Source organism: Anolis sagrei, chromosome 2 (genome assembly GCF_037176765.1).
Source record: "Anolis sagrei isolate rAnoSag1 chromosome 2, rAnoSag1.mat, whole genome shotgun sequence".
Lineage (NCBI taxonomy): Eukaryota > Metazoa > Chordata > Lepidosauria > Squamata > Dactyloidae > Anolis > Anolis sagrei.
The window spans coordinates 18,432,514-18,455,955 of NC_090022.1; the positions used below are offsets into that span (position 1 = coordinate 18,432,514).

The 23,442-nt window shown below is 42.7% G+C and overlaps 1 protein-coding gene across 2 annotated transcripts in view; it reads left to right on the forward strand.

Moving 5' to 3' along the window:
- Positions 1-21,985, forward strand: part of EHMT2 (euchromatic histone lysine methyltransferase 2) — a 51,308-nt gene extending 29,323 nt beyond the window's left edge. For both annotated transcript variants that reach the window (XM_060759470.2, XM_060759471.2), the window contains exons 15-28: positions 571-653; positions 1,314-1,441; positions 2,764-2,886; positions 3,685-3,786; positions 4,690-4,794; positions 6,155-6,309; positions 6,413-6,580; positions 9,080-9,224; positions 12,181-12,258; positions 13,378-13,493; positions 15,295-15,381; positions 17,465-17,543; positions 17,925-18,100; positions 20,073-21,985. In XM_060759470.2, the coding sequence (XP_060615453.2) occupies positions 571-653; positions 1,314-1,441; positions 2,764-2,886; positions 3,685-3,786; positions 4,690-4,794; positions 6,155-6,309; positions 6,413-6,580; positions 9,080-9,224; positions 12,181-12,258; positions 13,378-13,493; positions 15,295-15,381; positions 17,465-17,543; positions 17,925-18,100; positions 20,073-20,253 (1,726 nt within the window). In that variant the 3' untranslated portion in view covers positions 20,254-21,985. The remainder of the gene's footprint in view (positions 1-570; positions 654-1,313; positions 1,442-2,763; positions 2,887-3,684; positions 3,787-4,689; positions 4,795-6,154; positions 6,310-6,412; positions 6,581-9,079; positions 9,225-12,180; positions 12,259-13,377; positions 13,494-15,294; positions 15,382-17,464; positions 17,544-17,924; positions 18,101-20,072) is intronic.
- Positions 21,986-23,442: the final 1,457 nt, after the last annotated feature.

Consider the following 23,442-nt stretch of genomic DNA (forward strand, 5'->3'; position numbering starts at 1 on the left):
TTTTGAGATACAAATTGTGCATCCCTTGTCTGGAAATCTAAAATATTCCAAAATACTCCGAAGTAGTCCACATGGGTAATGGAGAGAATGACACATTTGCTCTCTGATGACTCAATTTTTTGTGCACAAATTTATTCAAAATATTGTGGATAAATTTACCTTCTTGTGATGTGTATTCTCTATATGAAACATAAATGCATTTCCTGTTTAGACTTGGGTTCTATTTCCAAGATGTCTCAGGTATTGGCAAATGAGGTATTGGGGAGGGAAATCTGCAATCCAAAACGCTTCTAGTCCCAGGCATTTCAGATCAAGGATACTTAACTTGTATTTTGGATTTTCGGATAATGGATGCTCAACCTTTGTTGGGCTTAACAATAAACCGTGTTTTTTTTACCAGTTCATCTGAATGAACAACGCACAGCCATTTCCCCCAGATCATCTGAAACAAATATTCCCAATTTGTCTTTTGGTTTCCATACTTTGCATACCCTCCCAAATTTTCTTTTATTTGGCTAGAAGGGAAAAAATATCTCTCTTATGACTTCCCTCCTTTTCTCTTCCCAACAGGCGCAAGAAGCTACGATTCCACCCTCGCCAGCTCTATCTCTCGGTTAAGCAAGGGGAGCTCCAGAAAGTTGTGCTAATGTTGTGTAAGTTGCTTTTAAAGGGCACCATGTTGCAAGGGAGTTTTTCAAGAGTGAAATACTTAAGGCGCAAGTGCAAACAGTGCCAACAAAGAGAAAAAATAGAACAAGTCCAAAGAAGCCAGAATGGATGTCCAAAGAACTTCTAACTGTGCTAAGACTCAAAAGAGACATGCACAAGAAGTGGATAAAGGGAGAAATCACCAAAGAAGAATTTGCAATATTCCTGCTTCTTGGCAGGGGGATGGATTGGATGGCCCATGAGGTCTCTTCCAACTCTTATGATTCTAAGGGATGGACTGGTTTCAGTGTTCCTCTAACAGGCATTTTATAGCCAAGGAGGTGTTTGCATGTAGCCCAAGACAGCTAAAGAGGACTTGTTAGGGAGAGACTGTTACATAAAACAGATGAGAAACTGTGGAAGGCTAGGGGACTTTAAAGCCTATTATGGTTTAGGGTCAAATTATTTGGAGGACCTTACCTCTATGTATGAGCCCACTAGAGCTCTTTTTACACTGTTTTATATGCTTTCCACTATTTTTACATTTTTATTGTGAATTTTTAATTATTTTGGAAGCCACCTTGGGTGCCATTCTGGGAGAACGGCGGCATTGTTTCTTTCATATCCTGTTTTGCAAGCTTCTCTGTTTCTCTCCCAATCTCCAGACATTTGCCCTTCCTTTCCGGTGGACAGCTTGGATCCCAATTTCCAGACTGAACAGCAGAGCAAGCGTTTTCCACTTCATGCGGCAGCACAGAAAGGCTTTTTGGAAATCTGCCACGTTTTGCTACAGGTGGGTTAGAATTGTGTAGCAGGAGGGAAGGGCTCCACTGCTCACCATCCAATCAACACAAACATTTTGCTCTTTTCTTTCATTGCTGCCCATGGCAGAAACACAACATAGAGTAGGATGCAGAGTAGCTTTCCCAATAATTTCCGGTGTGTGATGACTTCTGATTTCTGAAATGACAAGAGATTTTTATCCCCACTACTATGTTCTTCTCTGGTTTGTTTGATCTCCTCAACTTTCATTGTCTGTAAAATAAGTGCATTGCTTGTTGGCTTTGATCTGCTCCCACTGTCCTGTTTTAGGTGTTGTGTACAGTAACTCAAATTGAGATTTGTGCCTGTAGCATACAGCGCTGTGTGGTTGCATTTGGTACAGGCAGAGTATCCCTTATCCAAAGTACTTGGCACCAGACTTTTGGGGATTTTGGATATTTTGGAATTTTGGAATATTTGCAAATATTTAATGCGATGTCTCTGAAATGGTGCCCAAGTCTAAGTATGAAATGCATTTATCCTGTGGGTAGTGGACTGATTTGGATTAGAGCCATTCCATCTGTTCATACTGACTGAAGGTTGGGGATACTCTCAAATCTCTCCAAAACTGGACAATTCCCCAACTTCACGTTACGGACATGCATTCACGTTACAGACTGGAAGTCCTTGGATATAGTCTGGATGTCAGGGTTCAGCTTCTGGATTGGAAATAGGGTTTTAGTCCAGTGTAGATAAGCCAAGAGTCACCTTTTTAAGGACCTTCAGTAGGCAATCATTGTTATTTTCTGACTTTTTCTCTAATGTCCAACTCCCATCACTTTTTGTCTTTGTGTCATCTTGCTTTTTCAGTAGAATATTTCATGCTTTCCTTCAAACCTGATACCCCCTCCCAACACAGCTGTGTTGCAAAACTTCTTGTTTTAAGTCTCTTCTAAAATCTCCCCTTTTCTATACAGGCATTGTCTTTATCCAGAACTCTCCAAACATTTCATGTTTGTGACACATCTTTTAGACGTATGTCATTTCACAACACAATAATTCAAGATTACTAGCAAACCAAAGGTTAAACCAACTCCTTATGAGAGATACTAATACAAACATAGATTGAAATAACAAAATGTATGGGAACACAACATATCTCATGAAAACATTTCACTTGCATTTTTAAAACTATATGACTTTTAGCTTATTTATCATAGAGTCAGAGGTTTCCTGTTACATTCACGTGAGGTATGAGAGATTTTGGAGGTTGGTTGAATGTATAGTCTTGTACTTAGGGCGTTGGGTGTGTAGAGGGTCTATATAATTATTATTATTTTTATTTTACTTCAGGCTGGTGCTAATATAAACACTCTGGACAAATTACGGCGGACACCCCTGATGGAGGCTGTTGCAAACAACCATGTGGAGTTGGCAAAATACTTGATCAAAAGGGGCGGCTGTGTTTACACCAAGGTTAGGAAAGAAAGAGACTCCTCTCCTTATGGAGGGATATTTCCAGGGATGGGGTTAAAAACGCTATTTAGGTATGTTTAGGCAGTTGAGAAATTAGAATTGTTTTATGGCAGATATGTAAGTCTTGCTAGTGTTATGGAAGAACACTCTGTAATACTGATAGCATACTGAAATTAATTACATTTCTCTGTGTTGTGCCCAGTGGATATGGTTGCATACATTATCTCCCTCTATGAACCACCAAGGATCTTAAGATAATCCGGGGAGGTCCTGCTCTCAGTCCCACCACCATTGCAGTCACATTTGGTGGGGATGAGAGACAGGGCCTTCTCCGTGGTTGCCCCTCAGCTGTGGAATTCCCTTGCTAGGGATGTTAGATCTGCCCCCTCCTGCCTGACCTTCTGGAAGAAACTTAAATCTTGGCTATGGGATCAGGCATTTGCAGAATAGACTGATTTACTGGTGAAGATAAGACTTTGTTTGACCACAGTGGGCTGATTTGTATGACGATTTTAACCTGGCAAACTGTTGTTATGATGTATATGGTTGCATTTTATGGTTGCCTGTTGGAAGCTGTCCTGAGTCCTCTTCAGAGGTTGAGAAGGATGGGGTATAAATGCCTTAAATAATAAATAAATACACTATGAGAGCATGCAACGTAGTAAATGATGTTAGGAATACTTTTGCATGTGAAGGGTGCCATTGCAAAGATGAAGAACGACAAAGATGATTTAGGTGATTATAAAGTGGTTGTTTCACACACATTCTTATTTCACTCTTTCTATTATTCTTCCCAAGGAGGACGATGGCTCTACCTGCCTGCACCATGCGGCAAAGAATGGAAATGTTGAAATGGTCAGTTTGTTGCTCTCCACAGGACAGGTGGATGTCAATGCCCAGGTAAGTGAGGGTTTGGGGAAGGATTATTATTATTATTTTACTGACACAAAACCACAGTATGTCATAGCAGACGAGATCTATATGCTGGATTTCGTATCACAAAATCACAAGTCGAACACTTCCCAAGCGTCTAGGACTGTGTGATGTATTTTTGAATGATGCGTGCAAATCCAAGTAAGGCGGCCTTTTGCAGTTGGCAGATCATGATTTTCTCAGTGTTTATGGTTTCCAAATGCCGGCTAAGATCTTTTGGCATGGCACCCAGTGTGCCAATGACCACTGGGACCACCTGCCAGAGCCTTTGCAATTCGATTTTGAGGTCTTGATAACAGCTGAGTTTTTCTTTGTTTTCTTTCATTGTTTTTCCTCAATGTGACATTATTATTACAATTATTATTATTATTATTATTATTATTATTATTATTTATACCCCACTTGTTCTCTCCACAAGGAGTCTCATTGATCCTTATCTGATACCTCCTTTCCTTTTTGGTTTTCTCTGTTTTGTAGAATTGTAGAATGGCCAGAACCCATAAGCATCCATTATCAGATCTTTTGCACATTGCAAGGGTTAACTAGCCCAGCCCTTTGCCACGGCTATCATCATGTCTCCTCTCAGCCTTCTCTTCTTCAGGCTAAACATGCCCAGCTCTTTAAGCTGCTCCTCATAGGGCTTGTTCTCCAGACCCTTGATCATTTTAGTCGCCCTCCTCTGGACACATTCCAACTTATCAATATCTCCCTTCAATTGTTGTGCTCAGAATTGGACACAATATTCCAGGTGTGGTCTAAATATCACTTATGGCTCATTATTTCCAGGCTTTAGCTTCTGAAGCTTCACCGCAACCTTCTTGTGTTATCATAGCATCACACAACATTCGTCTTTCTCCCCACATGTTATAGGACAGTGGAGGTTGGACCCCCATCATCTGGGCCGCTGAGCATAAGCACATTGAGGTGATCCGCATGCTGCTCACCCGTGGAGCCGACGTCACCCTGACTGACAATGTATGTGAGTTTGGGACTCCCTGGTTGCCATGTTTCATGAACTTCAGCCTTGCAGTTTGATGCAAAAGAGAGCTAGATGGGGAGTTACCCTTCAGAATGGGAGCTTTCATCCAAGGACCATGTTTTCTAAGTCAGAAGTACAGTCATCCCTCCACATTTGTGGCTTTGGCTTTTGCAGATTTGATTATTAATAGATTTGGTTAAAATTGTATCTCAAGGAATCTCAAGGTCCTCTAGTGTGACTCTGTTATGCTGCAGGACCTAGAGCACACGTGTCAAACTCAAGGTCCACGAGCTGAATGCTGCCCACCATGCCATTTTAGGCGGGCCTTCCAGTGCTGGACTAAAACTCCTGCATTCCTTATCATTAGACATCAGGACCAGAGCTGATAGGAGTTGTGATACATTAACATCTGAAAGGCTGCCGTTTATTCTGTGTTTATTCCACTTTGAGTCCACCTCGGGGTGAGAAAAGCGGTATACAAATACTGTAAGTAAATAAATAGGAGAGTGGGGTTAGTATCTTGGCTTGTGGACAGGATGTCTGACCATAAAATACAATTTCAATATAATAAAACAATTGAATAATAAAACCATAACAGAATCAATAAAATCAATAAAAACAGGTTTCATTAGGGACTCCTCGTTAAAAACATCGTCCAATCACATCATCAAACCATTCATTGAAAAACTATAACAAAATATGCTGCAGGATGTTCCACAAAAACAAAGTTTTTACAGTTTAATAAACCTTTTCCATGCCTTTATGATAAAATCATTTAGGAAATGGCATTTAGAACCCAGGATCAAAAAATCACGTTACATAGTGTTATTGAGAGATTTGATTAAAATGTTATCTCTAGAAATCCCTAGATCCACTGGATCATAGAATCACGCTGATGGACCCAGAGTATCCCTAGAGAGACCACCTGTCTGAGAGTCTCTGTGTCCTCTAATACATTTTGTAGTCAACTTCTAGTGGAGAGTGACAGTAGAATCGTGCTGAAGAAGCCACATCATCCTAGAGCAGTGGTTCTCAACCTGTGGGTCCCCAAATGTTTTGGCCTTCAACTCTCAGAAATCCTAAGAGCTGGTAAACTGGCTGGGATTTTTGGGAGTTGTAGGCCAAAACACCCGGGAACCCACAGGTTGAGAATCACTGTCTTAAAGGGAATCTCAACAATTATAGAGCTTGCAGTTTTTCACTTTGATGGGGTCCTGCGTCCCTAACCCTAGTGAATGTGGAAGGTCGACTGTCATCATTTCCACTTTCAGTTTTGATATTTGAATGTCTTGAGTCACTGGGGAAAAGTCTGCTACAATTGCTCACCTGTTAACTTTTTTCACTTCTCCCAAACAGGAAGAGAATATTTGCTTGCACTGGGCCTCCTTCACAGGAAGCGCTGAGATCGCTGAAGTCCTGCTGAATGCCCAGTGTGATCTCCACGCGGTTAACTTCCACGGAGACACACCATTGCACATCGCAGCACGGGAGAGCTTCCATGAATGTGTCCTGTAAGTCAGCAGGGCTCCCTCCTTATTGAGATTCATGAGGGAGGGAGAGGTTGTGCAAGATGTCCCGATGCCTTTGCTGTAACCCTCTTCCGCCTTCCTGCAGCCTGTTCCTCTCGCGGGGCGCCGACACGGAGGTGCGCAACAAGGAAGGGGATACGCCCTTGGACCTGACCCTGGAGAACTCGGAGGTGTGGTTCGCCCTGCAGCTCAATCGCAAAATCCGCCAGGGGATCCTGAATCGCTCCGTCCGCACCGAGCGCATCATCAGCAGGTAAGCAGAGCCAGTGGGCTTCTTGGCTGGGAGGAATGATCATGTGTTTGGCTTCTATGGGGTTGTGTCTGCATCACATTCATTGCAAACATCTAGGCTTCATCAGGTCTTCAGCCTCCTCTGCCAAAGAGTGGTTGGTGCCTCACCAAAGCTACAGTTCCCATGATTCCATAGCATTGAGTCATGGCAGTTGAAGTGGTTTCAAAGAGCATTTAATTCTACAATGTAGATGCACCCAATGTCACTGATAAAAAAAATATTGCCCAGTGTTAGCCTCCAGGACCAAGACCTCCAAGACTTCCCTCCAAGACAGTTTTAAATGGTGTATTTTAATATTGAGATTTTTTTAATGTTTATGTATGTATGTGTGTATGAATTCTTTTCCCGGCATTGAATGTTTGCCATATATATATGCTGAGTCCCCTTTGGGGTGAGAAGGGCAGAATAGAAATGTTTTAAATAAATAATAAATAAATAATATGAAGTAACCTTTCTTACAACCAGGATAGAAGCTTGTGGTGCCCTTGTGTCTGATATGTGTCTGAAAAATCATTTCAGTATGATTTTTTTGTGGATTGTAATGCCCTTCCTCCAGAGCCAACTTTTTCTCTTTTCCCACACTCCACAGTGTGGATGGGTGGATGTTACTGTTAGTTTAGCCATCCTATTGTGAAATGCTTTGGGATTCAGAAAATGAAAAGCAATATGTAAATGTCTGTAAACAAACATATTTGCTTTGATGCTAATGGTGTGATGAACCAACTCCATATTTAAGTCTGAATTTTGAAACAGTGATCCCAGGGGTTGACCTTATCCTCATTCAGCATATTTGATAAGCCCAAAGTATATTAATTAATCCAATGACATTAGAGCAAACATGGACAAACGTTGGCCCTACAGGTGCTTTGGACTTCAACTCACACAATTCTTAACAGCCCATTGGCTGTTAAGAATTGTAGGAGTTGAAATCCAAAACACCTAGAGGGCCGAAGTTTGCCCATGCCTGCGTTTGAGCCACTTTCTATTACATGTATCCATAGGAGCAAATGGCATTCCATATAATGTTCGCCCTACGGGGTCAATAGATATCTTGAGTAATGATCAATCTACTTGCCTCCAAGGAACTGGAAAATTGATGCTTCTGTTCGATGTTTTGTTTTATGTCTGATATAACAGGCTGCGTTTTTTATTTAATTTTAGTTGTAAAGTCATAATTTGTTTTTATATGTTGGGTTGCCAAGTATCCTTACTATGGGTGTATTGTTGTTGTGTTTGGGCATTGAATGTTAGCCATTTATGTTTGGAATCTGCCCTGAGTCCCTCGGGGGAGATAGAGCGGAATATAAATAAATAATTATTATTATTATTAACGGCGCTCCATGTAGTCATGCTGTCGACATGACCTTGGAGGTGTCTACGGGCAATGCCGCCTCTTCGGCTTAGAAATTGAAATGAGCACCACACCCCAGAGTTGGACACGATTAGACTTAATGTCAGGGAAATCTTTACCATCATCATCATCATCATGAAAGCCTGTACCAAATTATTCAATCAGGAAAGGTCCCATAAGATTTTTGGTTTTTCTTCCGAAATAGACAAACACAGCCACCCAATTTAAATATATTCTTTCTATACTTTGACTTATATGTGTCTCTCTATGTATGTTGGTTCTACATGACTTAATGGATCTGGGCCAGACTTGAAACACATACCCTTCATTATCCAACTTAAAATACTTAATGGGTTTGAAGTAAAAGAACTTCTCATTTTGGGCCAAAAGCAGAGGGGGAGGGTCATAGTAAATTGACTGTAGTCAGGTGAAGTGGCCTTGTGGGACTGGGAAAGAAAGGAAGTGAAGCAGCTTGGCTACTGCTAGGTGATATGTGTATGGGGAAAAATGAGAAAGAAAGAAAGAAAGAAAGAAAGAAAGAAAGAAAGAAAGACAAAGTGAAAAAGGAGGGAGGGAGGGGGAAGAAATTACAAGAGAGGAGGGGAGAGAAAGGAAAGGGGAGAGAAGCAAAGGAAGGGAAGAGAAAGGTAAGGAAGAAAGAAGGTAAAAGGGAAGGTGGTGAGGTAAAAGGAAGGAAGAGAAAGGATAGAAAGAGGGTAAAGGAGTATCAGGGAAAGGGAGGAAGGAAGGAGAGAAAGAAAGAAGAAAAGAAAAGAGAGTGAGAAGATGGAGGGAAATTAATATCATGGAGACACTGAGGTTGGCCTTCTCAGAGCTGGAGAAAAGAGAAAGTAGGCAAGCAGTGGTTCCAACAACACCTGGGCAATGCTGGCTATGTCTTCTTGTCATAGTAAAAAGTAAACTATGTCATTTAGAGTAATCAGGCTTCCCACCAATAAAATAGTAAGCAAACGTAAATAGCAAATGTAAAGTAATAATTTTAAGCATGGCTCTAACTGAATTTTCCAGGATGCTGCAACCAAGATTGCTGAATTGCATTGCAAATTTTGAAAGCCACTCAAGTCACTGTTTTTACCATCTCTTTCCAGGGATGTGGCCCGTGGCTATGAGAATGTGCCCATTCCCTGCGTCAATGCTATTGATGATGAGCCATGTCCGGAAGATTACAAATACATCTCTGAAAACTGTGAGACTTCCACCATGAACATTGACCGGAACATCACCCATCTGCAGGTATTTGCATGGGCTTTCTAACAAGAGCCAGCTTTTGACATAACATTCTTGATTCTGGAATTAGAAAAATGCATATTTCTTTAAAACAGGACACCTGGCCCAAACACAGCTTTCAAACATAGAGCTTGGGGTGCAGAGAGGGAATAAAATGGTGGTGTTATAAGTCCAGAGTTCATGAATTTTGATCAGAAATTATTTTAATCAGAAAATAACATCTTGTAATATCACCCCCTTCAACTTCCCTCTTTAGCTATAAGAAATACAGTTGGCCCACTTATTATGCAACCTTGTTGAATGCGGTTTCAGTTATATGCATTTCGAATGCCATAGAATTGTTCAGCAAGATCTAGCAATGTCTCAAGAAGTAGTTTCTCTAGGTCAGGGTTTTCCAAACATTTCAGGGCCGTGACATGCTTTTTAGACAAGTGTCATTTTGTGACCCAGTAATTCAATTTTACTAACAAACCAGAGGTTAAGCCAACCCCTTATAAGAGATACATGCATTGTAATAATAACTAAATGTATTGGAGCATAATGTATCTCATGAAAAACTTTAATATATAATTAAAAAATACATGACTTATTGGGTTGCTGTGGGTTTTCTGGGCTGCATGGCCATGTTCCAGAAGCATTCTTTCCTGACGTTTCTGGAACATGGCCATACAGCCCAAAAAACCCACAACAGCCCAGTGATTCCAGCCATGAAAGCCTTTGACAACACATACGATTCACTGCTTATTTCACATACGTTCTCCAGCTCATCCCTTGTTTGGGTATCAGCCAGCACGTCAATGACTTAAATCTAGAAATAGTTTTCTAAGATCTACAGAGTCACTCACTGGAACATCTCAGCAAGCGAGAGTCCAAAAGTGGCAGGCTCAAACCCAGAACCTCAATCAGTGGCTGATACCAAATGAGAGACTCCCCCCTGGGCACACAGAAAACTGGGTGACTTGGAATGCAATGAACAGACTGCGCTCTGGCACCACGCGATGCAGAGCCAACCTCAAGAAATGGGGCTACAAAGTGGAATCCACAACATGCGAGTGTGGAGAAGAGCAAACCACTGACCACCTGCTGCAATGCAACCTGAGCCCTGCCACATGCACAATGGAGGACCTCCTTGCGGCAACACCAGAGGCACTCCAAGTGGTCAGATACTGGTCAAAGGACATTTAATCAACTACCAAGCTTGCAAATTCTGTTTTGTCTTTTTGTTAAAAATTTGTTAAAAATGTAATACAATTGTCTGGTTGATATTGACACGATAAAATAAATAAAATTCACATACGTTTGTGTGACACACCTGTACACTGTAACCAACACATGAATGTGTTGCGACAGACAATTCGGAAAGCTCTAAGTCTGCAGTGCAGGTCTATGGATTGACTTCCTCTGGAACTTCCACCAGTTAAATATAGAATTGCACTAAAGACTTAAAACATTTCTTAGGTCCTTACTTGTGATTCTATGGCATGTCTTTGTCTGGAAGTCAAGTACACCATTCATTTCAGGTGAGAAAAAGAGATTGTATTACACCAGGCATCCTCAAACTGTGGCCCTCCAGCTGTTTGGGCCTTCAACTCCCAGAATTCCCGAGAACTAAACAAGCTTGTTAGGGCTTCTGGGAGTTGGAGCCCCAAACAACAGGAGGGCCGCAAAGCAACCCGGAACAGATCCCTTGCCTTGAATGTGGGCCTGCTGTATATTACTTTACACTAAGTCGTAGCATGACCAAGTGTGTGTGTGTGTGTGTGTGTGTGTGTGTTGAAGAAAAACCTTATGATAGTAATTGTAATATGCAGCTGGTAATGTAGGTCAATCAGCAAGCTTGGGCCACACCCAGTGGGGTATAACTGTATGGGTTTTTGAATACAGTTTAGCTTTTGCTCTGAGGAGCTCTATGCTCAAAGGCTTTGCTCATGGGAGCAGTTTGGAGCAAGCCAAACAGTTGTATTGCATTTTTTAACAAATAAACAGAACACAAAATTTGCAAGCTTGGTAGTTGATTAAATGTCCTTTGACCAGTAGCTGGCCACTTGGAGTGCCTCTGGTGTTACTATAAGAAGGTCCTCCATTGTGCATGTAGCAGGGCTCGGGTTGCATTGCAGCAGGTGGTCTGTAGTTTGTCTTCTCCACACTCGCATGTTGTGGATTCCACTCTGTAGCCCCATTTCTTGAGGTTGGCTCTGCATCTCGTGGTGCCAGAGCACAGTCTGTTCAGTGCCTTCCAAGTCGCCCAGTCTTCTGTGTGCCCAGGGGGGAGTCTCTCATTTGGTATCAGCCATTGATTGAGGTTCTGGGTTTGAGCCTGCCACTTTTGGACTCTCGCTTGCTGAGGTGTTCCAGCGAGTGTCTCTGTAGATCTTAGAAAACTATTTCTTGATTTAAGTCATTGACGTGCTGGCTGATACCCAAACAGGGGATGAGCTGGAGATGTCACTGCCTTGGTCCTTTCACTATTGGCTGCTACTTCCCAGCAGATGTCAGGTGGTGCAATACCAACTAAACAGTGTAATTTCTCCAGTGGTTTAGGGTGCAGACACCCCATGATAATGCAGCATATCTCATTAAGAGCCACATCTACTGTTTTAGTGTGGTGAGATGTGTTCCACACTGGGCAGCAGATCACTTACAAGGACTATGTAAGTTTCTTGAACTGTTTGATTTTTGCATGCAGCATTGCAAGTTTCTGTTTCATCTCTGCTATTAAAGGTAAAAAAATTTGTGTTCATTTTTCCTCTTGTCTGTGAGTCTTGTGCATTTGGACCTGGGACGTTGGCTATAATCGGCTTTCTGCGCAACACGTAATACCAAGAAGGTTTTATTATTTTGGATAAGCAGATGCCTGAAGGATGGGAGAGACCATTGAGAAGGCTGTCTGTACTATTACCTCACTGTAATCCCCAAGGTGTGTTTTTGTCTCACTTATCCTCTTTTTTTTTTCACTTCCCAGCATTGCACCTGCCAGGATGACTGCTCCTCCAGCAACTGTCTGTGTGGCCAGCTCAGCATCCGCTGCTGGTACGACAAGGTGAGCACTCGGGTTGGGTGGTTTATTCAAACTGCTGATTATGACCTTTAAAGCCCTAGATGGTTCAGGTCCAGACTATTTGGCTGACAGCATCCCTTTGTACAAACTTGCCAGGGCCCTGAGATCCCCTTCAGGAGATCCCTTTTCTCAGTCCCATCTCTATCTCAAGCTCAGTTGGTGGGAATGAGAGTGAGAGAGAGAGAGAGCAGGTCTTCCTTTCTTCTGGGTAGCAAATGCCCCTCTTCTCTGGAACTTCCTTCCCAGGGAAGTCAAAACACCCCCCTTCCTGCTGTTGTACCAGCGGCAGCCTAAAACCTTTCTATTCAGGCAGGCTTTTTTAAAAAAAATCTTTATTAGGGGGGTTGTGAAAGGGGTATACATTATTTGTGAAAGTAACATTTACTTGTCACAAAATCAAAGACAATAGCAAAGAAAACAAAAGATAGAGGAAAAAAGTAAAATCAGCTATAGCAGAGCACCTGATGAACCAACCTGGACACAGCATTTTATTTGAGAACACAGAAATGCTGGACCACACCAACAACCACCATGTCAGACTACACAGAGAAGCCATTGAAATCCACAAGCATGTGGACAATTTCAACAGAAAGGAAGAGACCATGAAAATGAACAAAAGCTGGCTACCAGTATTTAAAAAAACTAAAATTGCAACAACACAACAACAGAGAGGAAGCAGGCAGGCACATCTTAACACCTCTCAACAAAAGTTTGCTCCAGGCACAGTCAGCCCATTGTATGCTAATCAAGATGGTCAGTTGAAACATTCACACCTAGCTCCAGCAGACAAGAGTCCTTTGTCTCACCCTGGTCATTCCACAGATATATGAACCCCTTTTCCTAGTTCCAACTGACCTCACTACCTCTGAGGATGCTTGCCATAGATGCAGGCGAAACGGCAGGAGAGAATGCCTCTAGAACATGGCCATATAGCCCGAAAAAACCTACAACAACCCAGTGATTCAGGCCATGAAAGCCTTCGACAATACAAAGTAAAATAAAATAGAAGAATGGAGGCCACAGATGTGGGAGCATGGGATTAAAAAGCTGTTGCCGCAACAGCATATTGGCTAACATACCTTCTTGTTGCTTTCTTTTCAGGATGGACGTTTACTGCAAGAGTTTAACAAGATTGAACCGCCTTTGATCTTTGAATGTAACCAGGCCTGCACTTGCTGGAGGAACTGCAAGAACCGGGTTGTGCAGAGTGGCATCAAGTGAGCCTTCCCACAATATCCTAAATCTCAGAAGTTGATTTTAGTTCTCCTCTCAGCTTTCTCTTCTTCAGGCTAAACATGCCCAGCTCTTTAAGCCCCTCCTCATAGGGCTTGTTCTCCAGCCCCTTGATCATTTTAGTCGCTCTCCTCTGGACACATTCCAGCTTAGAGTCAACATCTCCCTTCAATTGTGATGCCCAGAGTTGGACACAATATTCCAGGTGTGGTCTGACCAAGGCAGAATAGAGGGGTAGCATGACTTCCCTGGATCTAGACACTAGACTCCTATTGATGCAGGCCAAAATCCCATTGGCTTTTTTAGCTGCCACATGACATTGTTGGCTCATGTTTAACTAGTTGTCCACGAGGACTCCCAAGATCTTTTTCACAAGTTCAGCTGTAGAGCCAGGCATTCTGTATTTTTGCATTTTATTTTTCTGCCTAAGTGGAGTATCTTGCATTTGTCCCTATTGAACTTCATTGTGCTAGTTTTGGACAATCACCTCTCCAATCTGTTAAGATTGTTTTGAATTCTGCTCCTGCCTTCTGGGGTATTGGCTATCCCTGCCAATTTGATCCCATCTGCGAACTTAATGATCATGCATTCTAACCCTTCATCTAAGTCTCTAATAAAGATGTTGAACCAGGACCGGGCCCAGGACAGAAAATGAGAAATCAAAGCGGAGTGGAGTAATTAAAAGGAAGACAGACAGACAGAAAGAGAGACAGACAGAAAGGAAGGAAGGAAGGAAGGAAAAGAAAAGAAAAGAGGCAGAGACAATTTTTATTTTTGAAATTTACCACCAGCTGCTGCATTTCCCACCCTTAGCTTATACTCAAGTCAATATGTTTTCCCAGTTTTTTGTGGTATAATTGGGTGCCTCAGCTTATGTTTGGGTTAGGTTATACTCTAGTACAGGGGTCCTTAAACTTTTTAAACAGCGGGCCAGGTCACAGTCCCTCAAACAGTTGGAGGGCTGGATTATAATTTGAAAAAAACACAAATGAATTCCTATGCACATTGCACATGTCTTATTTGTTGTGCAAAAAACACGGAAAAAATACAATAATTAAGACTAAGAACAATATTAACAAATATAAACTTATTAGTATTTCAATGAGAAATGTGGGCCTGCTTTTGGCTGATGAGATAGGATTGTTGTTGTTGTTGTTGTGCGCTTTCAAGTGGTTTCAGACTTAGGTTGACCCTGAGCGAGGGCTGGGTAAATGACCTTGGAGGGCCATATCCAGCCCCCGGGCCTTAGTTTAAGGATCCCTGCTCTAGTATGTATGGTAACTTATTTATTTTAGCTTGAGCTAAAAGAAAACATTACAGTGGTCCCTTGGCATCTGCTGAGTTTTGGTTCCAGGACATCAGCTCCTTCCCAGTGGGTACCAGAATCCATGGATTCTCAGTGGCATAGTAATATGTTGTCCCCTTATATAAAATGGGAAAACCAAGGTTTCCTTTGGGGAGTGACTTAAAAATATTTTCAAGGCGCCAGTGGTTGATTGTGGATGCAGCATCTGTGGATATGGAGGAGCTGCTGCACAAGAGCTGTCTAATACAATTATGTGTGATGATTCACATCACCTCTATATGTCTGCTACATGTCTATATATCCAACCACTGATATTATTAGTTACTGCATAATATTTTAGTATCTGCTATATCACAAACCTAGTTCATTAGCTGGAGATCTGTTGTCACCCTTCACTATTCAATTTTCAAAGCTCTGGTCTTGCCCGTCATCCAGACTAACTGTTCTATCTTGTTCTCCTGTGTTTTCCTCCATCGCAGGGTCCGTTTACAGCTGTATCGCACTGCCAAAATGGGCTGGGGTGTCCGAGCGCTGCAGACGATCCCCCAAGGGACTTTCATATGCGAGTGAGTGGTCATTGCAGAGAGGGAGACCTCCCTCCACTTTTCCGAGTCTTCAGAGAGCTCTTCCCAAGGCTGGCTTTACCCTTTTGCAGAAGAACACATCTGCCTTGAGCCATAGAGATTAGGAATAGCAGGAAAGGGCATTCAAGTATTACTTGCTTTGTCAATGGTTAGATTTACATTCCTGTTGTTATATTTTTACTGCTAGTTATGGATACCGTGACATCCTCCTCTCTCCCAAGCCATGGATGACAGGATTATATATGGTAACTGCATAACATACATTTAGGCTGACATAGGACTATACAAGCCATATTTGGGTTTGCACAATTGCACAACCAGTTGCATGCTGTAGCAAATTTCGCTTGCTTTAAAAAGTGAATAAGTGACCTACCTTAAAGGACTGGCGGGCGAACAGCCATTTTGTGTTGCCCAGAGAACAGCAGTTAGTCAGTGAGTGAGGGTCTGGAAGGAAATAGCTGAAGAGTAGCTGGAAAATTGGTTAAAGAAACAAGTTAAAGATAGTTTGAAACCTGTTGTTATGTATTTGCATAACAGTTCTTTTGGAAGAAAAGAATAGATTGAGGGAAACTCATATTGAAACATTGTTCTGTAAGCAGCAAGCAATTGATCTTATGTAACCACTACGCATATACCATAAAAATGATACAAATAAACTAAGTAACTGTTTCACCTTCAAACAAACTCTCTCCATGTATCACTTCCAGCTTGAGGAGTCTTAAAAGAAAGACGAAGAAAACAATCCTTTGGGTTGTTGTAGGTTTTTTCGGGCTATATGACCATGTTCTAGAGGCATTCTCTCCTGATGTTTCGCCTGCATCTATGGCAAGCATCCTCAGAGGTAGTGAGGTCTGTTAGAACTAGGAAAAAGGGTTTATATATCTGTGGAATGACCAGGGTGAGACAAAGGACTCTTGTCTGCTGGAGCTAGGTGTTAATGTTTCAACTGACCACCTTGATTTGCATATAATGGCCTGACAGTGCCATTTGAGAACACAGAAATGCTGGACCACTCTCACAACCACCATGTCAGACTACGCAGAGAAGCCATTGAAATCCACAAGCATGTGGACAATTTCAACAGAAAGGAGGAAACCATGAAAATGAATGAAATCTGGCTACCAGTATTAAAAATCTCTAAAATTACAACAGCACAATAACAGAGAGGAAACAAACAAGGACATCTAATCACCTCTCAACAAAAGTTTGCTCCAGGCACTGTCAGGCCATTATATGCTAATCAAGGTGTTCGGTTGAAACATTCACACCTAGCTCCAGCATACAAGAGTCCTTTGTCTCACCCTGGTCATTCCACAGATATATAAACCCTCTTCCATATTTCCAACAGACCTCACTACCTCTGAGGATGCTTTCCATACATGCAGGCGAAACGTCAGGAGAGAATGCCTCTAGAACATGACCATATAGCCTGAAAAAACCTACAACAACCCAGTGATTCTGGCCATGAAAGCGTTCGACAACAATCCTTTGCTCCTTAGTGTCATATTTTGCTCAGACTGCCCCCTTCCTGACCATTTTGCATTTCTGATTAGATAAGCAAATAAGAGGTCCCTTCAGCCAGGCCATGAGACCAGAGAGTGCCTCACGCACGCTTCAAGATCAATATAGTCCAGTCAAAGAGTGATTTATGGCCAAGGCATAATTGTTGCCTATGTACTGTTCTGTGTTTAAGAGCATACTTACACAACATCTTAAAATCCAGCTGCTTTCCAGTAGTTAGGCTGGGAAATGTGCTCTTCCACAGTCATTGTTAGGATACGAATCTGGGTTAGAAGAGATTGCAAGGGCCTGTGAATATGTTGGCTCAGGGTTTAGGTCAGTTTTGGTCCCGATTTCTAGACTTATACATGAGTATATACAATAGGTTGGCATAGGATTAACAGCAGAACTTTTAAGACAAAAAGCCCTGGTATGCACACAATATTCCCCCAGATGTTGGTTGACATCGCCATATCACTGAGCAATTTGCTAGCTTAAAAGAGTAATTATTTGGCAGTTATGTATTCATTTTCTATGTGCTTTTTTCCCCTTGTGCATTTCCCAGGTATGTTGGGGAACTCATTTCTGATGCAGAGGCCGATGTGAGAGAAGATGATTCCTACCTGTTTGATTTGGACAATAAGGTGAGGTTGTCCACCTTCCTGGATGGGAGTCAGTTTAATAAGAGTTAGAATAAATTGTCCTTTGGAAGTGACAGGAAGTACCCCAAACAGATAATGTGTACAGAACTCAGAGCTTGGAAAAGTTATTGTTTTGGTCTGCCCCAAATGGATATGCTTTTCCAGGTTCTGGCATACGTTTGTCAACAAGGTGCAGTTAGCTCTCCATATTTGTGAATCTGGCTTGCAAATTCAATGATTTGCACCTGTTCTACTGGAAAATTGGCTAGCCTTATACTTGAAAGGTTATCCACTGAGTTTTCATGTCCTAGTGGACCTTCTTGAGATCTAACTTTGCCTGGTCTTTCTCTCTTCCTCTCCTTCCCCTTCTGCTGCCTTGGATAGGATGGGGAGGTATACTGTATCGATGCACGTTACTACGGCAATGTCAGCCGCTTCATCAACCATTTGTGCGACCCTAACATCATCCCCGTCCGGGTCTTCATGCTGCACCAGGACCTGCGTTTCCCTCGCATTGCCTTCTTCAGCAGCCGGGACATTCAGACTGGCGAAGAGCTCGGGTCAGTCAATTCTTGTTTTTGTTTTGTGTGTGTGTGTGTGTGTCAGGAGCAACTTGAGAAACTGCAAGTAACTTCTGGTGTGAGAGAATTGGCCGTCTGCAAGGATGTTGGCCAGGGGAGACCCGGATGTTTGATGTTTTGCCATCCTTGTGGGAGGCTTCTCTCATGTCTCTGCATGGGAAGCTGGAGCTGACAGAGGGAGCTCAACCTGCTCTGCCAAGATTCAAAACTCCACAAACTTTTTTTCCATGTGTTTATGATAGAATCAATTAGGAAATGGTACTCATAACCCATGAACAAAATTTGTCTTACACAGTGAAATCAGATACTACACTATTGTATATGTTGGGGCTTGAGGATTCATAGGTCTTGGTATCCATGGGGGGGCGGGGTAGTCCTGGAACCTAACCCCAGCATATACGATTTCATATCCCACTATAAAAACATAGTACTCTCATAGTAGGACCAGAGTTTGGGAAAGGCTTTTGAAACAAATTTCCAGGCACTTCAGAGTGAGAGGCATGCAGTCCTCCAAGATGTTTTGAATTACAAGTCTTAGCAATTCTAGCCATCATAGGGTTGCTGGGACTTGCTGACAAATTTTGCAGATTTTAGTCCACTACTTGGAGGACTGTGTTGCTTTCATTTCTGCTGAAGTCAATACAGCAATAGTAAAACACCATGCAAAATATGGCATGGGATTGGATTAGATGGCCCATGGGGTCTCTTCCAACTCTATGATTCTATGAAACTATAATGATAGAAAGATTCTTCCCTGCAAAATATTGAAATGTCCCTTTGAGTGTCAATTAAGGATGGAATACTTGGCTTAAGTATTGACGAGTGACGAGTGGAGTGCCATCAGCAGGGTTTCCTCCTGGTCCTGATCCTGTTCAACATCTTTATTAATGACTTAGATGGTTAGAAGGCAGGATCACCAAGTTTGCAGACAACATCAAATTGGGAGGGAGAGCCAATACTCCAGAGGACAGGAGCAGACTCTAAAATGATCTGAACAGATTAGAGAGACGATTGTCCAAAACTTAACAAAATGAAGTTCAACAGGGAAAAATGCAAGATACTCCACTTAGGCAGAAGATATAAAATGCAAAGACACAGAATGGAAGATGCATGGCTCAAGAGCAGTACGTGTGAAAAAGATCTTGGCATCCTTCTGGACAACAAGTTAAACATGAGCCAACAATGTAAAATGACAGTTTAAAAAGCCAATGGGATGTTGGCCTGCATCAATAGGAGTCTAATGTCTAGATCCAGGGAAGTAATGCTACCCCTCTATTCTGTTTCGGTTAGACCACATCTGGAATATTGTGTCCAATTCTGGGCACCACAATTGAAGAGAGGTGTTGATTCTAAACTGGAATGTGTCCAGAGGAGAGCGACTCAAATGATCACGGGTCTGGAGAACTTGCCCTATGAGGAGCAGCTTAAAGAACTGGGCTATTTAGCCCGCAGAAGAAAAGGCTGAGAGGAGACACGATGAGGGCCATGTATAAATTTGTGAGGGAAAGTTATAGGGAGGAGGGTGCTAGAGGCTCCTTCTTTGGAGGCTTTTAAGCAGAGGCTGGATGGCCATCTGCCGGGGGTGCGTTGAATGTGACTTTCCTGCTTCTTGGCAGGGGGTTGGACTGGGTGGCCCACAAGATCTCTTTCAATTCTATGATTCATCTAAAATGCTATGTTAAGCAAGTGAAAGTTTATCTCCAGGCTTCCTCAGTCAAAGCCCAACCTGTAGATACCGGGACCTCTCAGCGCACATGAAATCCCTTATTGCAACCTTCTCAGATACAGTTTCCTCCACATTCTTTAGACTGCTTTAGCTAGCCTGGCTGGTGGGTCAGACATAATAGGAGTGGTAGTCCAAAAACCTGGTGGGCAGCACACTAGAAAGGACACATTTCTCTGTCGCAAAAGAAAGCCCTCTTACACTTTTTCTCTCTTCTCTGAACTGCAGGTTTGACTATGGCGACCGCTTCTGGGATATCAAGAGCAAGTACTTCACATGCCAGTGTGGCTCGGAGAAGTGCAAACATTCGGCCGAGGCCATTGCTCTGGAGCAGAGCCGCCTTGCTCGCCTTGAGGCCCACCAGGACGCCTTGCCAGATAGCAGCAGCCTTCCAGTTGCCCAAGCCTAGCCGAAGCCAAGGCCCAACTGTCAATCCTGGACTTTGGGACTCTTCCTCCAAATTCCCCACCTCAGCCCCACATTCGTCTCCAACCCTGGGCAGGTCCTCTAAGGCCAGATGTGCCAGATGCAAAGCTTCCCTTCTCCATGCGTCTCTCTCCTCAAATAGAGGTGGGATGATGAGACTTTACAGATGATGCTGAACTGCATCTCCCAGCATTCTTCCCCATTGGCGATTCTGACTTGGGGGACTGCTGGAGCTTGCAATCCCACAGCAATTGGAACGCCTCATGAAACCGACACCTGGCCTTGGAGGAAGCATCCAGTTGGTGGAAAGAGAAGAGAGAAAGATGTCCCAATTTTAGAAGTGAAAGAAAGAGAGAAAATAGAGGAAAGGCCATCTTCTCTGAAGGGAAGGAAACCCTTTGCATCAAAGAGACGTCTGAGCGAAATTGCCTGCTGGAAAAAGTGTGTGTGAGTGTGTGTGTGTATGTATGCAGCCTTTTCATTATTTTGGAACCGAGTCAAATGTTCAGTTTTTGGTAAGAAAATATTTTTTCAAATTGGAGAGCCAGGAGCCTCTCTCACTCTCTGTTGCCTCTTTCTACTTTGGTCACAACTTCTGCAGACAACTGTTGTAACCCTGCCTCCTATCAAAATATCTGATGTGTGTCCAATATTTCCAAGGTGGTCAACGGTAGTTTCCACGATAGCTCTAAGTGTCAATAGTTGTATGTATCGTCTTCAAAACAAAACAGTGCCCCTGGGTGTCCGGATCTGTAGATTTCTGGTGACATAATTACCTCACAAAGAAAGTTGGAAGGCTTTAATTTAAAAGCATGCATTAGGGAATGCAACAAAGTTCCAACTGACAGTTTAGTTTCCTCACCCTGGCCCCTCCCCTGCATTCCTCCCCATTTCTACCCTCTTTCAGATTTCAAATATACACAGGACAGGTCTAAGGCATGGCCTAATTTCCTCACAAAACCAGGAAATAAGGTCATGACACTGGGTCACTAACTAGAATAGGAGTGGACAACATGGAAGCGTCCTATTTCTACATCCCCTGAATCCTGCTCCTGTAAATGCCCTTTTGCTTTGCCAAAGCAAGGCATGTCTTCCCTGAGTTTTACCAGCCTGCAACTGAGGAATTTGCACACTCCTTACCATACAGGTTTAGGAAAAACCCACTGTTCTCGCTCTGTGAGAATAGTTACTCAAAAGTAAGATGGCTCTCCTGCTTTTGCCATATTTAAGATGGTTTGGCAGGTCATTCCTTTGTGCAGACTCAGTGTAGGAACAGGAGGGCCAACAGTTATGTTCCCAGGGTGGTTGGAACAATGTGAGTATTTATGTTCTCCCTCTTTTAACTTATCTGATTGGGCAGAAAACAACTTGTGCGCATAGGGCTTTTCTCCACCTCTTGTCCAAGTTAATGTTTTTTTTCTCCTCTCTTTTCGATAATGATTTATTTTTGTGTTGGTGCCTCGCATTTCAAAGGCTGCAGTTGTCAGAGTTCCTTCTTCCTTTTCAATGTCTGGAGCAGCAGCAGAAGTCTGGTTGACCTTTAGAGACGATACTTTTCTCTCTCTTTCTCTCCGTCCCTTCCTTCTCTTTCCTATCTCTTTTTCTATGGATTTTCACATTTGCAGAGTTTTTTTTTAAACTGTAATTTTTTTTCCTGGGGCCACAAAAACCAATAAATGTTGGCATCTGATGATTTTGATACAAACAAAAAGGAAGTTGAGTTGGATGGTGTGTTTTCTCTCATTCCTGTTCAATTTCTTCTGCCTGGGACAGTGTGAGGCATCCAGTTTAGTGCTAACTTGTATACCCATCTTCCTTGGCCAGGTGTTTAGATCAGTGCTTCTTGAATTATGGATCCTGACCCCAAATGGGGTCTCGTAAGCTCACAAAAACTTCATTGCGCAGAAGCGGATTTTAGCCAAGTCCCATGCAAAAGACACACAGGCAAGAGGAAAAAGGAACAGAAAAACTTTACTCTTATCAGCAGAGGCACAAACTTGCAGTGTTGCATACAAAATCAAACAGTGCAACAAGCTTACATACTCCTTGTAAGTAACACAGAATAAGACCTCTTCATCTTCATTCAAATGAGAGAGCAAAACATAAACCTCGAGTAAATAGCTATTCCACCATAGCAAAGAGCATAGCTGTTAGAGCATAGCAGCATTACAGCATATTCCTTCTCCTCCTCAGAGTAGCGTATTGCTTCTCCAAACTATTTTAAAATCCATACAGTTATACCCCATTGGGTGTGGCCCAAACATGCTGGCTGACCTACATTACCAGCTGCACATAATTATTAACATCATAAGGTTTTTCTTTAACACACACACTTGATCCTGCTATGAGCCCCCGGTGGCGCAGTGGGTTCAACCCCTGTGCCAGCAGGACTGAAGACCGACAGGTCGCAGGTTCGAATCTGGGGAGAGGCGGATCAGCTTCAGCTCTTCATGCGGGGACATGAGAGAAGCCTCCCACATAAAATCATCCAGGCGTCCTCTGGGCAACGTCCTTGCAGACGGCCAATTCTCTCACACCAGAAGCGACTTGTTCCTGACACGACAAAAAAAAAAGTACAAAATTTCTAAATGCCACGTAGTGGCTGTTTTAGACATTTACATGAATTTGTTGTGCAGGGTTTAGAAAGAACTCTGCAGAAAATGCTTCAGCCATACCTCATGAAAAGGAAAATCAGCCTGTTTAGGAAGTCTTGCAAACACTGATTTATTATCAGTAAATGTTTGATTTTTAGAACTATTTATATACCTATATGCCCAGAATCATGTAAAAATCCCAGGCAGAAATGGGTCACAAGTGGAAAACATTAAGAAGCTCTACTCTTGGGCATCTCCTTAGAGCAGGCATGGGCAGACTTCAGTCCTCAGAGTGTTTTGGACTCCCACAACTCCTCTAACAGCCAGTAATTCAGCATTTCTCAACCTGGGGGTCGGTACCCCTTGGGGGGAGGGTCATGAGGTGTCAGACGGGTTGCCAAAGACCATCAAATCACAGTATTTTCTGTTGGTCATGGGAGTTCTGTGTGGGAAGTTTGGCTCAATTCTATTGTTGGTGGGGGGTTCAGAATGCTCTTTGATTGTAGGTGAACCATAAATCCCAGCAACTACAATTCCCAAATATCAAGGTCTGTTTTCCCCAAACTCCACCAGTGTTC